At 38.2% G+C, this 13770-nt stretch overlaps 1 protein-coding gene and 1 long non-coding RNA gene across 2 annotated transcripts in view; one reads left to right on the top strand and one right to left on the bottom strand.

The window, feature by feature from the left end:
* LOC124286526 (phospholipid phosphatase-related protein type 5-like) overlaps positions 1–13770 on the top strand; it is a 38500-nt gene that overhangs the window by 17389 nt on the left and 7341 nt on the right. The window contains exons 2-5 of the mRNA XM_046722899.1: positions 5468–5677; positions 8555–8678; positions 8731–8769; positions 12541–12658. Of these exons, the coding sequence (XP_046578855.1) occupies positions 5484–5677; positions 8555–8678; positions 8731–8769; positions 12541–12658 (475 nt within the window). The 5' untranslated portion in view covers positions 5468–5483. The remainder of the gene's footprint in view (positions 1–5467; positions 5678–8554; positions 8679–8730; positions 8770–12540; positions 12659–13770) is intronic.
* On the bottom strand, positions 753–10248 carry LOC124286528. Its single transcript, XR_006901052.1, has 3 exons — positions 10218–10248; positions 2875–3196; positions 753–1217 (listed from the first exon to the last, which is right to left on the bottom strand). It is a non-coding gene; the product is annotated as an uncharacterized LOC124286528 (long non-coding RNA).

Here is a 13770-nt window from a genome sequence, read left to right as displayed (position 1 = left end):
ACGAGTTGATTGTCTGTAATTTTATTAAAGATTTACATTTCTCTTCAAGATCCTGTCTTTAAGATCTTGAAAATCCTTGAACTAACACCGATAACGTCATGTAATGTTGTGTTGTGTCATGTAACGTTTGTTGTTTCTGTTAGCTCTGAGATCCAAGTTCCTGGACCGTGTCCACAGATATGAGTTGAGACAGGATGTACATATTTGACTTGATGTCTTGAATCTCTTCCAGTGTCAAGTTGACCTGACATGTGGTTTATATTAGACATGTTTTTAAAGATTTTATCAGCTCTGCAAAATTTCCCAGGATACATTATAAGTGTTTGATAGCTTGATGGAAATGTTATGTAGCAAACAGCTGCCAACTATCTTGAAAGTGATGTTGTTTTATAACATGAGCAGGTTGTTATCTTGCGTCTATGTTTGCTGTATGTGGTATGTATGTATGTGTAGATCAATGTTGCAAACATGCAGTCAAAACAAAATAGGGAAAAAGTTTCTCATGATACTGACTTGAGGTCATATTGCTTACAAAACACTTTAAAAAAGGGTTAAAAGTCAAAATGTGAAAAGAATATTTTCAATCAAAAACAATACCGCTATATATATATATATATTTGGGAAAAATTGCTAGAATCAGTAAAGTAAGAATACAGTCTGTCCAAAAAGATTACCAGCAGTTGCTTTGAAGCCAGGATAGCATACTGTGCTCCTTAAATCAAACACTGCTAGAGTTTTAATGTTTGTATTTTCTTGTTTCCCTGACTTTTGACTTTGGATTTCATTGTAAACACACAGTTAGATTCTGTTTCAACAATTACATTAACAGGTAATATACGCCAACCATATTAAACACTTCAGGGACAGAAAGGTTTACATATTTAACAAAAAGTCTATTTCGAATAATGTCCCTAGATCCACCAATTGCCTAAAAGGGCTGAAAACTTAAAAATATGAAAACCCCAAATATTGAGATCTCTGGGATTAGATGATTTTCTGAAGCTTAGCAGCATTCTTGTCATAGACACTGAAAGGTCAACCGATGACCTTGAGTAGCTTGCTGGAAGAACCAGGTCTTTAAGACACGGCAAAAGAGGAAGCCAGGGTGGATTATCTTTCTTACTGGAGTTTCATCCTATACTCAGAGATTTTGCCAACTTCATCGCTTTCTGCGATGTAGTGGTCAGTGGCCGGAGAGGTTGTCACTGGGGTCTCACCTGTAAACAAAGCCAGTGAACCATTTGGCATCATGGCCTCTTCGTCTCCCAGTTGTATTCATGCTGCTTTGATCTTCCCAAGCCTAGATGATACTTTAAACAACTGAAGGTTTGATGTGTTCTACAGATTGTCACTTTTTATCAGTTTGCCAAGAAAATTTATTGTATCAAAGTTAAATGATTGTATTAAGGTGTTTAACTTGATTGAACATTTTGCCAAATTTGAAAAATGCAAACATTAAAGGGTTTTTAGAAATGTAAGGAGAATTACAGGATACTTGTTGAAAACATGAAGGAGAATGTCTGCTTTGAAATAATTATTTTACTTTTTTTTTTTTGTAATACAGCACAAACTTGGTTGTTACTTTGTATTGTCTCAAACCAAATAATTAATATTTTGAAAAAAAGCTTTTTAATGCAAAATATGTTTTCACATTATGTCTTTTCTTCCCTAACACTCATGAAATACATAAAAAGTTCCATATTCATACCATGCTAAGGATGATTTTTTTGTAGATGTTTATGTAATGAAATTCTCTTCATCTGTTGAAGTGAAGTTAAAATTATATATTCAACACCTTCATTTTAGATGTTCTTCTCTAACCAAAACAAGGAGTACCAGTTTGTAATGTTATCAACTTTACTTGATAAAATATCTGTAGAAAAGTTCATTAATGCAATAAATATGTTCATCTCATGTCTTTTCTTTCCTAACACTCTTATGAAATTGATAAAAAGTTCTGTATTCATACCATGCTTAGAATTATTTTTAGTAGATGCTTATTTAATGAAATTTTCTATATCTGTTCAGATGAAGTTAAAATTATATATTTGGCACCTTCATTTTTAAGTTCTTGAAAGGCATTTGGAAGTTGGATGATGATGAATACACAACACATGTTATGGATAACAACTTCTTTTTATGAAATACACAATGCCATTTTAGAAAGTGGTCAAATGTAACATATGTTATTATTGGGATTACACTTTCTCAGTAAAGTACAGATTCTAGTACATCTTTTTATTCTTTATCACGATGTTTCAGAACTAAATCTTGCTCCTTCATCAGGTGAATGATGAAGAAGCAAGAATTAGCTTTCAGTTGTTATTTCTGAAATGTTGTGATAAGAAATAAAGATAAGTTGTTATCCATAAAGCGTGTCATGTATTCACCTTTTAGATGAAAACCAATGTTTACGTTATATAATCTTCAGGATTGCTTTTATCACACACATCTATGAGGATAATACTAAAGACATACGATGTTAACAATAATTGCTTGTTGATGCTCCTGTCTTTCAAGGAGTTGTAAAGCTAATATTCCCCTGCTCTCTTTGTAGTTTGGTGTTTTTTCTCTCAGCTATTTTGACTGTTTGAGTTTTGAAATTCCCAGGATGCTTCATGGTCAGTGTTGTACCCATAACGGTCAATATTGAAATGACTGTTCCCCCATCTGATGTTTGTACACCCCAATGGTGTCAGCTGGTCAGACGAAATCTGCCATAAGCCATGGCCAAAGTTGGGTCCAGCTGCTGATTAAACACACTGGACTAGACTGGCCACTGGAACACGGGTTACTTGTAGGTTATTTCAAGTATTTGTTAAACAGCAGTTCTTTTCTTGTTCACAGGCTGTACATCGGCATACTGAAGGTTACCTGTTGTGGGTTAATCCAGTGGATTATCTGGCCCTAATGGCATCAGTTATACATGTTCTTCATGTCAAGAGTTACGGCAGACAATATGAATATGTGTTGCAGACGTCTGGTATTTTGTAGATTATTTACTGTTCATGTGAGGGCCATACATCTAATGGAGGAGGAATCTGTCTGTCACCAATGCTGGCATCAGCATAACTGATTCATCTACTGAGCCGAAAGCTAATATGTGTTGATCATAGTTAGCTTATCTCTTTGAGCCTGAAAAGTCTGAGTTAACTATGAATTCTTCTTCACTCAGAAACATTCAGATGTCCAAAATCTGAAAATATAAGAATGTTGTTTGTCATGTAAGCATGTTCAATAATTTTGTCTGTCTTTACAATTTGGACATGTTGAATTTATTTAACATTGCTTCACAGTTGGAAATTCCGTATCCGGGATCATCTGAACAACCGTTCAACAGAACAATAATGTTATTGGCCTGAAGATTTAGAAGCAATCATTAAAATTCAAGTGAAAGAGTGAGTGAGTGAGTGAGTTTAGTTTTACGCCGCTCTCGGCAACATTCCAGCTATATGGTGGCGGTCAGTAAATAATCGAGTCTGGATCAAACAATCCAGTGATCAACAGCATGAGCATTGATCTGCACAATTGGGAACCGATGACATGTGTCAACCAAGCCAGTGAGTCTGACCACCCGATCCCGTTAGTTGCCTCTTACGACAAGCATGGGTCACCGAAGGTTCATTCTAACCCGGACCTTCATGGGTTTCAATTGAAAGAAAATATGGTTGTTGCACAGAAACAAGATTATGGGTCAGGTTTAAAATGGTGTTACTAGATCTTTAGATATATTATCACTGATAACAGAATTGTTTATTTAGTTTTAAATGTTTTACAATAAAGTTGAAATAATTATGAGAATAAGTCTTGAGTCTATACAAATAATTCAAATTCAAGAACATGATGAATTAATTTCTCAGAAAAGTTTTATTTCTTTCTTCAAAAATATTGTGGAAAATTTTAATCCAGATTTCATTGGTTCTTAGGCAGTTGAAGAAGTAGTTCAATGAAATAGAATATGTCTCTCCTGTCTGGTTGGTGTAATGCCTGTGTTGAAATACTGATACCAAATATAGAAGAGTATGTGTCAAACTCCCCATATTGTTGTTACAAGGATATTAACTGTTGAAATTTAGGATATTAGATTCTATTTATCCCAATATCTTTTCCAGCTATATTTGAGTGGTTTTATTGTTTTGGTTTTGATGCAGTTAAGTGACATAATCAAGCTCTATATTGGACCTCAGAGGGAAGCTGAAAGAAAATATTGAACATCTTTCAGTGGAGATGAGTGTAACACTCAATAAACATTACAAACATTCCAGAAAATATTTGATCATCAAGCCAAATAAAGAGGATTTCATCTGGTATAGTGGCTCTATTATCTGAACAGTGAACTCGGTTGTATAAAGCATTGTCCGCTTGTTCTATATTCAGAACTGTGAGTTGTATCACAAACACTTTGTATTGGAGTTGATTAGCACAGACGATATCGGATCCTATGAATAGTTTAGCTGCTTTCAGACCCTGTCAATAGTTCATCTGCTTGGAGGTACAGCATGTCATGCTCAGTTGATGTTTTCATGAACTGATTTTTCAGTTTTGATGAAGAGGATCAGAATGTTGAGTTACATACTGTGATCAATAGCTATGGAGCAAAAAGATATCAGTGTAGGAGATGAGTAGGAGTTTGATTACATTATTTGTTTTGTATCAGAAATAGCATGCTTATAAACAGAATACAGTGTTCCTATAATGGAATGAACTATCTCTGTCTACTGAAATCATTCTTGACATATAACCATCTGTGTGGAACAATATGTCCTTTATCATCAGATATATCCAATCAATAGTGACAGTTCTGTGATTCCATTACTTTGAGTCTGCAGAATTCTTCCAGGAATAAAAATTCAAAGTTTCTAACTAGGGTGATATCCTTGTATTTGTCATAAAACATATTTGACTCTAATTGCATCTATTACATGCCAAGCAGCAGTTTCAAAACATTAGTAACAACAATATTTTGTTATTTCAGATTTGTCGATGCATTGTATTAAAAAACACAAGACTAATTCCTATGGTTTTGATTTTCTTAGTCAGATGAGAAACTAAGACATTGAGACTTATACGAGTATGTACGTACACCAACCCTAAACCTCTAACGATATTGATACTTCCATCTCAATCACATGAAAAATAATCAGAGCCTGTCTGAGCAAAGTGAAGGCAAAATATTAAAAGAAACTTAAACTCTCAGATTCTTCCATGATTGTCCACTGTATATGTCTGATGTCTGTCATGCCAGATAGCCATTCATCATCATAATTTAGTTTTCACTAACTTTTCAGTATGAAAATATGCGAGACTAAAAATAGTTGTTTAAAGAAATCATGCAGATGGTTATCAGAGCACCTTACTGAACACATCTGGACATGGTGATGTCCACTGGTGAAGCTATCGGACCAATCATATACTGGGTTTCAATATGGCTGAAGAATCAGTTTTGAGACCATGTTCTGTATTACAGGTGAGGGCATGGAAGAATGGCCGATGACCATTTTGAGCGGATGGACTCTCAGGACTATACAGACATCCATGGAAGACCATATATGAATTCAGAAAGAAACTCAGACTATGTGGTGAGGCAGGATGGGTATCGCAACATTCTCCTGTGTGCCACCTTTGTCCTTGAACTTCTCATCCTCACCTTCGTCATCGTGTTGGAGTACTTTCTCAGGTGAGTCACACTTCCTCCATATTTTCATGTGGTCACTCTTGCATCCTGTAAATGGACTCAAGTAAACTCACAAAGGAATTCTCAGAAAATTAAGCTCTTTCTTTCCCAATGTTTGTGGTTTAAATTCATATTGAACCTAGGAAATGTATCCTCAAAATCCTGCTTTTAAGGAAGCAACCATTTCTCCATTTTTACCTTACATGCATTAGGGGAACTCTGTATGGGATAGATTGTGTCAGATGGTCAATGTGACCATAGACTGCCACACGCTTTGATTCTCATCCCACAGAGGGGAGTTCTAGGCTGAGTTTTAAATAAGTTTAGTTGCTGGAGAGTAAAGTGTAATACTTGTGCAGAACCAACACAAATCAGTCAGGTTTAAAATATTGTCTGTGGCGTGTTCTTTCCTTTCTCTAAAGGTGAGAATTTCACATATTAGTCAATCAAAACTGGCAGGCTCCAAATATTAGAAAAGGCTGTATAAATTAACATTTCCTAGAGCTGTAAGTTTGAGCTAATCAAGTATGATTCAATTAAAACCATGCACATACTAGAAAGCTGTCAGTCAGTTTGAGTGGAGAAGATAATTTAACTGTAAACTATGGTAGATTACTGTTCTGTCAGAGTCAGAAATATTGTTGTAACTGTCCATCGTGTCAGGTTTACATTCTTATCCATTACTCTCCTTTTCCTGCAGCAATTTCAGTTTTTTACATGTTCCCATGGTGATATTTCTCTACAAATAATTGCCTTCTACTAAATTTGTCACAAAGTCATAGATAGGAAGCTTGGTCCAGTCTATCTTGATCATGTGTAAAGGTTAATCATCAAAGGCTCCGTGCCGATAAGTCACCAGGAGGAAAGACTAATGTCATGGTGTTGATGAGGACGTGATGACCCGTGAAGACGTGATGATCAGGAAGTGATGGTTCATCAAGTGATGATCAGGAAGTGATGATTCATCAAGTGATGATCAGGAAGTGATGATTCAACAAGCGAAGACCAGGAAGTGATGACCAGGAACTGATGATTCATCAAGTGATGACCAGGAACCAATGATTCATCGGTGATGACCAGGAACCAATGATTCATCGGTGATGACCAGGAACCAATGATTCATCAGTGATGACCAGGAACCAATGATTCATCGAAGTGATGACCAGGAAGTGATGATGAGGAACCAATGATTCATCAAGTGATGACCAGGAAGTGATGATTCATCAAGTGATGACCAAGAACTGATGATCTATCAAGTGATGAGAATGAAGTGTTGACACTTTGAGTGATGACCAGGAAGAACTGCCATATACATTGAGCTCTAAACATGTGACAATGTGCATTCTGGACAACATGCCTTTGTTCAACCATTTCTAGGCAAGCTGGTTCCAGTTATTTGCCTCGAGCATTTCCCCTTTATAAACTATTTGAAATAAATATCCTTTCAATAAAGGATATATAAAAACGATATCGCCCACTGTTTGCTGGAAGTCGTGAAGGGGGAAGGTCATCAGAAAGACGACACATGGAACGTGGCATGTTAATATTGAGAGAATAGAAACACGCGAACATTGTGTTTGTGTTGACACGGCGATTGCCAGCTGACTGCTAACAGTGGGAAGAGTCACACATTGTCTGAAATGTGCTTTGTTCACACAACAACCTCATAAACCTCTCCAATCCAAACTTATTTAAACACGTTTCTTTCACAAGGCCACAAGTTAGCTGTTTTTCTTTGGGCTTCCAGATCGTATGTTTGCCATGTATGATAAACAAAGGTTTATATCTAGGGATGCAGAAATAGATCTTCTTTAACAGTCACATCTCCGACATTTTTATTTTTAAATTTTGGCCATATCGGCAAGGAGATCCCCTTATCCCAGGATTACCCTTCAATTTACTAGTAAAGAAATAAGATTATATTTTAAGTTATATTTTTTAAGGAGGTGACATTTCCGATTTTTTGTAAAAGAGATATGAGCATACAATGTATCTGTTAGTTTCCATTAAAAAAGGTTTTTCATGTAAAAATAATGTAAGGATGATCTTGACAATGAAGATATTACAAGTTAATCCATAGCTTAGCATAGCAACATAGATCAACCAAGCACAAACATTTGCCATATCTGGCAGTTTAAAGGATACATGCTATTTAATGCAGATTGCAAACTCAGCATATTTTTTCTGATTATTTGTATTGTTTTTCGTGTGGGTTCAATTGTTGAAGAGTTTTACAGGAAACTTGTCACTTTGGGCTCAGGGAGCAGGTCCTTAAGGACGAAGGTCCTGTGGTTTGGTTTTGTTCCACTGGAATTATGACATTGATACTACATTGTGGGCAGTTTCTGATGTCAGCAATAGATGGAGTCTTATTGTAAGATGTCTTTACCCCATGTCTGTGAGTGAGTGAGGGAATGTTGTATAAACACAGTGGACTGCCAGTAAATACTCAGGCAAACCATGTGGCTGAAATCATGAGCATCAATCCTTACAACTGGTGTTTGGTGACATGCATTCCAGCCTATCTGATCACCTAATCTGACAAAGTCGACCACTGGTACTTGGAACATCTGATACAGGTTCCAACACAAGGAAACCTCACATGGTTTAAAAGTGCTCTTAACATGCATTTGAATCGTTTAAAGGGATACAACTATATTCCTGATGGCAATTTCTTGACAATATTTTACTCAACGTTTTTGTTCATTTTCTTCCCAAATGTGCTTTAATATCCTATACTACTCTGTATCTACTGACAAAAAGCTAATACTTCTATGCAAGTGTTAAAACATTTATTTTTCATATTGATGAATCCGTGCACAAGAGTTTAAAATGGTGATATTTCGGTTCCTTTGTGTAGTTGTGATTATGTATTTACAGATGGACAGACATCTTCCCGCTCCGCAGGCAGAACTTTTCCTGTACAGATCCTGAAATCTCTTGCTCAAAGGATGCCAGAGCCCTAATGGCTGACTTTGCCTTCAATGCCCAGGTTCCAAATGAGGCCAGGCTTCCTTCTGTGTAAATGAGGCAGTGTATGCGGTATAATATACAAGTGTTTTTACGCTCTCAGCTTCTGTGTACCACCATTTGTTGTGTGTAGTAGACTGCTATACATCATGTAGTATGCGGTATAATACAAGTTACAAGTGACCATTTGTTGTAAGTAGACTATACTCCTTATATCTCCATGAGTTTTTCATTGATGATCACTTTAGATAAATGGTATTTAAATTAGTGTCGATTTGGAAGGTTTCTACAGGGTGGTCCTTTGCACTTTGATCATGCTAAAAAAAAGAGAATCAAAATACACTTCTAGAGATTATATCTCCATACAGAACCTTCGTGTGCTTGTTACATCTAGTGATGACACCTGAATATTGCCAAATCTGTTTTTCAATAGGTAACTTGTCTCTTGCAGTTTTACTCTGCAATATTTGCAAGATTGTACAGCATGTAACTGAAGTTGGTATCCATTAGGTAGTTGTAGATTCAATATATTCTTCTTTTACTGTCAATATTGTACATTTTCATCTTCTTAAAATCATGCTAAAAAAACTCTTAAACAACATGTTTAGTTCAGCAAACTTAAATTGTCAGGCTGATGGAGCAGAACATTTATGTTATTGTTAATGATGAGGTCATATTTTGTTCATATAGATTTAGCTTTAGTTTTTAGTCCTCCTTAAGTCCTCGGTATTCAGGTGAGCTTCAGTGCTGATTTTAGTGCATAGTATATAACATGCTATGAAGCAGTTAGCTATAATATATATTTGCATATCCCTAAGTTCAACTTCAGATAGGGTGGTGGGGTAGCTTAGTGGTTGAAGCGTTCACTCGTCACGCCGAAGACCTGGGTTCGATTCCCGACATGGGCAGAATGTGTGAAGCCTATTTCTGGTGTCCCCCGCCATGATATTGCTGGAATATTGCTAAGAGCGGTGTAAAACTAAACTCAAGCTCAGATGACATAATATAATCAGTTCAAATGGAGAACATCATAGTACACTATAGCACTGTGATATCAATTGCAGCCTTAATGGAGACTTGGTGTGGAGAATCACTAAAATGCTAATACGCAAATGTCATAATATCTAGTCATTCTACCCTTATGGATAATACTTGATTATAATTATATCTATGAATCCTGAATCAAAGTCAAATTGAGTTCTTGTCTGCGCAACTCTCATCTACACAATAAGTAGGACACAATCTGATTTTTCCGTCTTGACAGCTACAGTCAACAATTTGTTGTAACTTCTGTCCCCAAAAGATCAAGTTTTACACAATAAATGACCTATTTCTCAATGTTAAAATTAGTTTAATTGAAGCCAATGTGCTTTCGGAATTCTACAACAATCTTCAAGGTTTGTTTAACGTTACTTGTTCCTGTGAGGTAAGCTTGTGACTGTAGCAGTGTTTGCCTCTACAGTATTGAAGGACACTTTCTCGTAAAGCAGACGTCAACATTACATCAGCATGGGGCTACCTGGGTATACAGACAACATGTTGGTCCGGCTGCAGCAGGTTTAACATGACTTACCTCCATTGATGTGGAGGCTTGTGATGTTCTCTCCCAACTGGTGGGACGTTTTTAATTGGCAGTCGTGTTGTGACGGGATTATGACCTGGGTCAGATAAGCGGCCAGGAGTCAAGGAGATTGTGGAGAAGAAAGACAATGGTGACACAAGTCATTAGTAGCTATAGCTCAAGGTCAACACCAAAACATGGAATTTGAAAACAGGGGTTAGTTTAAACTGTCAAAACACCTGCATAGGCGGTACATGATGGTGTAGAAAAATATTTGTGTTTATATTTCTTTCTGTTGTATAATCAGTATTTGTTATGTTGCTAGGAAGGATGATATTGATTCAAGATCTGTATCCAACATGATAAGATCGTAATCTCCATCATTAACTGATGACCTCAGATCCCAATAGTCAGATGACCCATCAGCTTGGACAGTTTAAAACAACAAACTATACTCTGATAAAAAAGAAACGCAAAAATGTTTTTCAGAAGTTTTTGCTGTTTTTGCTTTATGTATTATAAATCAACAGATCATAATAAATAATTCCATTATTCAAACTGTAATGGTGCCTGGCAATACATGAAAAACAACTGGCTACAGCTGAGGCTCAGTCACTGTGTGTCACGTGTCTGTAGACGGCTGTTGCGTTGCGCTGAGCTTATGTCATTCGTTTTCAAAAGTTTTCACTTGGTGTAGAACTGTGATGGCAGACAAATGAAAACCCACCAACAATAGCCAACAGTTCATGTTACCTGCTCATTACATGTTGGTGTGTTTTGCTGCTAAACTCCCACTTTTACAGTATTTATAGGTCATACACCTCTCTCACACATCACTCTTGATTCATGCACACATGAAAAATTCATATTTCGTATGAACATCAGCAAAGCTCTGTCAGATATTTCCAATTGTTCTACTTTTGTATTTCTCTTTTTGCTGAGTGTATATCACTGATTGAACTTGTAATTATGAATGACCTGTATTAAAAGGTTTGGTCCCAACAGAAACGGATTCCTTTACATGTTATTTCACATTCTGTAATGTAACGGGAGTCTGGTGCACGTGTTTGGGGTGTGATGTGCAGGTTATGCAAACCCCATATCACCCCACTACCCCCAAAACTAACACCAACACCAACATACACACCCCACCCCTAAACCCCAACTAACACCAACACACACACCCCCACCCACCTACCCCACCAACTAACACCAACACACACACCACCACACACACCACACCTACTCCCCCAAACTAACACCAACACCAACACCAACACACACACCCCACACCCCTACCCCAAAACTAACACCAACCACCACACACACCCCACCCACCTACTCCCAAACCTAACACCAACACCAACACACACACACCACACACCCCCCACACCCACACACACACACCCACCCACCTCCCCCAAACCAACACTAACACCAACACAAACACACCACCCACCTACCCCCTCCAACCTAACACCAACACCAACACACACACACACACACCCACCTCCCTACTCCCAACACACCCCCACCACACACACCAACACACACACACACCCCACCTCCCTACTCCCAAAACTACCACCAACACACACACCAACACACACATCCCACCCCCCTACTCCCAAAACTAACACCAACACCAACACACACACCCCAACACCTATGATCTGAGTATTTCTCCATATTCTGAGGAAAAACAGAATTATTTTTTTAATTCTTACCGTTTGACCAACCACAGTATGACAAATTATAAATCCATTGTTAAAACAAATTCATTATTCTGTGTTCTTTCATTCACTGACTACTTGTTATTTGAAGGAAATTAACAGAGTAGATGTAAAAAGTATTGAAATAATTTTGTTCCTTTAAATAATGACACAATATAACACTTGGGGATGACAGAGAAAGATGGGGGAACACTGTAGTTTCATACACTGGTGGGGAGGGTCACATTTACCTTATACAGGTAGGGGGGATCAGGGTTTGGGGGACCAGGGGATGGGAGTGGGGGAAGAGGAGGCAGATGTGCAGCAGCTCATGACAAGATGGGTGCCACATTTCTGTCAAGCGATACCAGTCGCGACCATCCACCCAAATGTACATTGTTACGTGTACCTGTGTCGGATGATGTTGGTATGTTAGGAAAGCGAGTTCCGAGGGGGCTGACAAACACTGAGTCACAAGGAGATGAGGATCTGGGCAGAGAATGGCCCTGGTACAATCAGAGTACACCTGGCTTGCCGCCATCTGTTGTGATCTGCGTGACTGCCAAACACTGATGTTGACGGCCAGCAGGTTTCAAATATTGGCTATTTATCCTCTTTTGCAGGTGTTAATCGGCGAAATTGGGATGTACACCTTCAGTTCCGAGCCCCAGAAGCCGGTGAGACTCCTCAGCAAACACTGTACTATGCCGCAGGTCTGTCGCCGTCTGCTGCGATTTATAGGTAGGACGGCCATGACACCTGGACTTTGATGGAGGGTAAACACATGATGGGAGAGGAGCGGGATGAAAGGTCGACAGAAAGGTGGGGGAGAGTATATGTGGAGAGGAAAGGTCTGTGGGTGGGGCTGCCAGAGGTGAACAGAGTACTGGGTGGCCTGGATTGGGGGACATTAGAACTAAGAGTGAGTTGGATCATGTGAGAACTAAGGGTGAGTTGGATCATGTGAGAACTAAGGGTGAGTTGGATCATGTGAGAACTAAGGATGAGTTTATCATGTGAGAACTAAGACTGAGTTGGATCATGTGAGAACTAAGGGTGAGTTGGATCATGTGAGAACTAAGGATGAGTTTATCATGTGGGAACTAAGGGTGAGTTGGATCATGTGAGAACTAAGGGTGAGTTGGATCATGTGAGAACTAAGGGTGAGGTGGATCATGTGAGAACTAAGGGTGAGGTGGATCATGTGAGAACTAAGGGTGAGGTGGATCATGTGAGAACTAAGGGTGAGTTGGATCATGTGAGAACTAAGGGTGAGTTGGATCATGTGAGAACTAAGGATGAGTTGGATCATGTGAGAACTAAGGGAGGTGAGGTGGATCATGTGAGAACTAAGGATGAGTTGGATCATGTGAGAACTAAGTCCCAAAACTACCACCAACACACACACACCAGGTGAGTTGGATAACACCAACACACACACCCCCACCCCTACTCCCAAAAACTAACACTCAACACTAACACACACACCCCAACACCTATGATCTGAGTATTTCTCCATATTCTGAAGAAAAACAGAATTATTTTTTTAATTCTTACTGCTTGACCAACCACAGTATGACAAATTATAAATCCATTCTTTGTTAAAACAAATTCATTATTCTGTGTTCTTTCATTCACTGACTACTTGTTATTTGAAGGAAATTAACAGAGTAGATGTAAAAAGTATTGAAACAATTTTGATCCTTTAAATAATGACACAATATAATACTTGGGGATGACAGAGAAAGATGGGGGAACACTGTAGTTTCATACACTGGTGGGAGGGTCACATTTACCTTATACAGGTAGGGGATCATCAGGGTTTGGGGATGGGGTGGGGAAGAGGAGGCAGA

This window comes from Haliotis rubra, unplaced genomic scaffold, assembly GCF_003918875.1.
Source record: "Haliotis rubra isolate DU_JTF1 unplaced genomic scaffold, ASM391887v1 Scf385, whole genome shotgun sequence".
NCBI classification, from domain to species: Eukaryota; Metazoa; Mollusca; class Gastropoda; order Lepetellida; family Haliotidae; genus Haliotis; species Haliotis rubra.
This window is presented reverse-complemented; position numbering and strand designations above follow the sequence as displayed.